Source organism: Schistosoma haematobium, assembly GCF_000699445.3.
Source record: "Schistosoma haematobium chromosome Unknown HiC_scaffold_389, whole genome shotgun sequence".
In the NCBI taxonomy this organism is placed as follows: domain Eukaryota; kingdom Metazoa; phylum Platyhelminthes; class Trematoda; order Strigeidida; family Schistosomatidae; genus Schistosoma; species Schistosoma haematobium.
In genome coordinates, this window is record NW_026137105.1 from 1 (window position 1) to 4,532 (window position 4,532).

Genomic DNA, 4,532 nt, shown 5'->3' on the forward strand with positions numbered 1-4,532 from the left:
AGTAGTGGCTTATGGTCTGTTATTAGGGTAAAATGTCGACCATATATCATCTTGTGGAACTTTTTCACTGCAAATATAATCGATAGGGCTTCTTTCTCGATTTGGCTATAGTTCCTTTCAGTCGTTGTCAAAGATCTGGCAGCGTGTGAGATAGCTTTTTCAGACCCATCAGGAAAAATATGAAAGATAACTGCGCCCACACCATAGTTAGAAGCATCTGAAGCGACGACTATCGGTAGAGAAGGATCATAATGTGTCAATAAGAGATCGGAAGTTAGGAGTTGCTTGATTTTCTCAAAAGATGCTTGGCAGTCTGCAGACCAATTCCATCTTGTGTTCTTTTGTAGTAGGTTGTTTAGTGGAGCACGTAGACGATGGAGATCGGGGAGAAAGGTACCGTAATGACTGACCAATCCCAAGAATGATCGTAGGGTTGTAACGTCCCTGGGTCTAGGCATTCTTTTCACTGCTTCAATGTTCTCTGGATCTGGTCGTCTTCCGTCTTTATCTATTATGAACCCAAGGTACCGTACTTGCTGCATATAGAAGTCACACTTTTCCGCCCGGAGGCGAAAACCATAATCAGCTATGCGTTCTAGTACCTGGTCCAGTTTCTTCTGCAGGTCCATTTTATCTACTGCCGTAATTATGATGTCGTCTAGGTAGGCTGCAGCTCCTGAAATACCTTGTAACATGGTATCCATAATTTGCTGAAAAATAGAGGGTGCTGTCTTTACCCCAAAAGGTAGTCGGTTATACCGGAACAGACCTTTGTGTGTGTTGATCGTTAAGAGATCTTTGCTTTCATCAGATACAGGGATTTGTAGGTATGCGTCTGATAAGTCCAATTTCGCAAAATATCTGCCACCGTTCAGCTTAGCGAAAAGATCTTCTGGTAAGGGTAACGGATACTGATGAGACTGTAGCGCTTCATTTAATCCCGTGGAGTAGTCTGCACATAAACGAACACTTCCATTCGACTTCTTGACCACCACTATTGGTGCAGCCCAATTCGAGAAGTTCACAGGCTCGATAACACCCATTTGCTGAAGTCGTTGTAATTCTTGTTCAACTATTGGAAGAGCAGCATAGGGTACAGGTCTTTTGGGTCGAAAAACGGGAGCAGCTTCAGGTTTTAGAGTTAACAGTGCCTTAGCTTTCGTACATTCTCCCAATCCTTCTCTAAACACGTTTTGATGTCTTTGTAGCATGGCGTTTTTCTGATTCCATTCTGGGGTGTTGTCTGTACTTACTCGTCTGCAGATACTGTTGATAGAATGATCTGCTAGTTTAAGTGTTTCTATAAGGTCCAACCCCATTAAGTCTAGTGCTGGCTTCTTAGTAAGATACAATGTTGCATTTGTTGTTAACGTACCTTTAGAAACAGTGCATGGCACTTCTACAACAATATTCAACTTCCCCCCAGATGCACTGTGTGCCAGCTGTGTTGTTGGGAAAACTGTGGGTCTCCCAATGTTCTTCCACGTTTCTGGGCTGATTAAAGTAATATCAGAAGCTGTGTCCAGCTGAAGGCGGGTACGGTGTTTATTAATATTCAAGGTCACATACTTTCTTTGGTGGCAACTTCGTGCTCTGTTATGTGATACCAATATCTTGTTGGTTGGAGCACTATATCTGTATTTCGTTGAGTAAGATTTCACGGTACGTTTTCTATAGTCTCTTCTCCTGCAGAAGTTTTCTTTATGCCCCTTCCGATGACATTTGCTGCAACGATGTTCTTTATATGGGCAAAACCTCTTATAGTGCCAACCTCCACATGCCCAGCATGGAGATGATGGTTTGTCGCTGTTATTTTGGAAATTATGGGTACTGGAACCTTGAAAGACTTTTCTCTTGACTGCACTGACGTTACGGAAACAGTTACCGTTTTCTACCATTGAGGTATCATGCTTTAAGTTTACTAACCTTTGGCACTCAGTAGTCACTTCTTGCAGGGTCATGTTAGGGCAGTGTTCGAGTTTGCTTAGGATTCTGGTTCGGATATCGGCATCTTCGGGTGAACGCAGGCTGCAGATAAATACTAAGCATTTAAACTGATCTTCAGACATGGACGACAATTTAAATCTCTCACATTCTCGGTTCACAGTTCCTGCATGCTTCACCCAGTCATCTCCTGGTTCTTTCGTTAACTTTAAGCACTGGTAACGGATATTAAATAGAGATGATTGTTCTCCAAAGATTTGGGATAGGGTTTTGACTGTATCATCAAAACTAAAATCTCGTGGGTTCTTCGGAAGAATGAAGTTGCTATAGCGTTCATGTTCCATAGTCCCAAGTTTTCTAAGAAGTATTCTGACTTTTGAAGCATCATCCAGTTTGCAAAGATCAATATAAAACAAATCTTCATACTTCTTAAACCACGACTCGAAAGTTACACCTGCTACACCATCAAAATTAAATTCATGGATGGCGTTAATGGCTGAATCAGTATGTGATACTTGAGATTCACTAGAAGCAGGGTTTTTCTCGGACAGGCAGAATTTCTGCATCAGGGTTTCCATGATTCTAATATGGGACTCTTCAAACCTCTTTTCTTGACGCACCATATAAGCTTCTAATTGCTCCAAGGAAATATTCATTGAAGTTTTCATCCCCGTCGCCACTGATAAGTCGTGTAGGTTGAACGCTATATACGATTCCTAAGCTATTCCGATAAACCGCAGTCTAGAACTACACAGCGACTTGAACTCCAGAGAGAAGACACAAGAATGAGAGAAAGCACTTTATTCCAAGGTTCATCTTTGTACAGAAAATCATGGGTATTTATAGATTTTGGCGTCTGTTAAATCAACATCATTTTACAGCCAATCCGATAACAACACATTATGCTACCGACCAATAGTAGCACGCCACGTTGGAATTCTAGAACGTTCCATCACACTCTGATTGGCCAGGACTCTTCGGCTCCTTGTGGGCCTCTGGAGACTCCGTTGAAGTTCTCCGGAAGCCGACCCAACACACACACACACACAATCATTCATTCGTTCATTTATCCTCACATTGTGAACTTATCATATAATTCATATCTAACTGATTCATGTTATCCTATTTACTAGAGTCAACACTTGAATCTGATTGAATAAGCACTGAGTATATATTTGATTTGATTGTTAAACACTATGTATTGTGACCAGAGAGCTCAACCGGGTCTGTTGTGGGATAGTAACTCACTGATGACAATGGTGGATGTGTTGCTCAATTTCGTGGATTAGTTGGAGTTAGACATTAACACTGTCGGATGTCGGACCAGTGGTCTAGTCGGTTAAGCTCCTGGTGCGATACTGATAGGTACTGGGTTTGAATCCCGCGAGGCTGGGTCGTGGACGCTCACTGCTGAGGAGTCCCACAATAGGACGAATTTGCCGTCCAGTGCCTATAGGTTTTCCATGGTGGTCTAGCTTCAATCGACCCATGATCTCGGCTGTTAAAATCACTACGTACTTTGATGATTTTGATTATTACCATAAAGTAGTTCAGAAAAGTTTGTTGGATGAAATGTTAGAATTAGTTTAAATTTCAATTGCTGAGATTATTTTAAAAATAATTTTCACATAAAATGTCTTCTCTATAGTCGACGCCGGATTTCTGTTAAACTATTCTTCTATATTTCATTGGCTGAGACCATGAGTCAATTGAAACTAGACCACCATGGAAAACCTAGACGCACTGAACGGCTTTTCTGTCCTATTGTGGGATTCCTCAGCAGTTCGTATCCACGGTCTCGCTTCACAAGACTCGAACTCATGACCTATCAATCTCTTGCGCTAGCGCTTATCCACTAGACCACTGAACCGACCGGCATCCACCATTGCCGTCATTGTGTTACTATCTCACAACAGACTCGGTTGAACTCCACTGATCACTGCTTCTCACTAGAACCCTAGGTAATACCTCTTGAAGCCAGTCACTATTGAACATATGTTGATTCATATCAGAAGGGTTTTTATGGATATTATATTAATTTCAATGATTGAGATCATGAGTCATTTGAAGCTAGACTACCATGAAAAACCTGGAACTACTGGACGGCCGTTTCGTCTCATTATTGAACTTCCCAACAGTGAACATCCATGATCTCTCTCGCTGGACTCGAACTCGGGACTTTCGGTCTCGCGTGCAAACGCTTAACCTCTAGACCACTAAACCGGCATCCAACGGTGTTAATGTCTTACTTCAAGCAATCCAAGAAATAGCACGAGGGTTCGCCGTTGGGTACTGGCCCAGTGATCTACAGGTTTAGCATTCGCGCGCGTAGATCAAAGGTCCTGGGTTCGAGTCCTGCAGGCGAGATCGTGGATGTGCACTGCTGAGGAGTTTTTTTGGGAGGCCTGTGTATCTGACTACTACTTAGATCGTACGAATGTTTGTTATCGCCAATTCTCGTATATAATCCTCGACTTAAATCACGTTAGCCAATAACGGAATTAAATAAGTCAAATAACGTGAAAGGGATTTTGAATACATATATTTTGTATATGAGGTGAATGGAATAGGAGGAAGAGAAGCGACGC

At 42.1% G+C, this 4,532-nt stretch overlaps 1 protein-coding gene across 1 annotated transcript; it reads right to left on the reverse strand.

Annotated features, from left to right (window-relative positions):
* Window positions 1-2: 2 nt before the first annotated feature.
* Window positions 3-2,977, reverse strand: MS3_00000190 (uncharacterized protein; the record flags this gene model as incomplete). Its single annotated transcript, XM_051208055.1, has 1 exon — window positions 3-2,977. A coding segment is annotated over exon 1 (2,610 nt), but the record flags the coding sequence as incomplete, so codon positions are not given.
* Window positions 2,978-4,532: the final 1,555 nt, after the last annotated feature.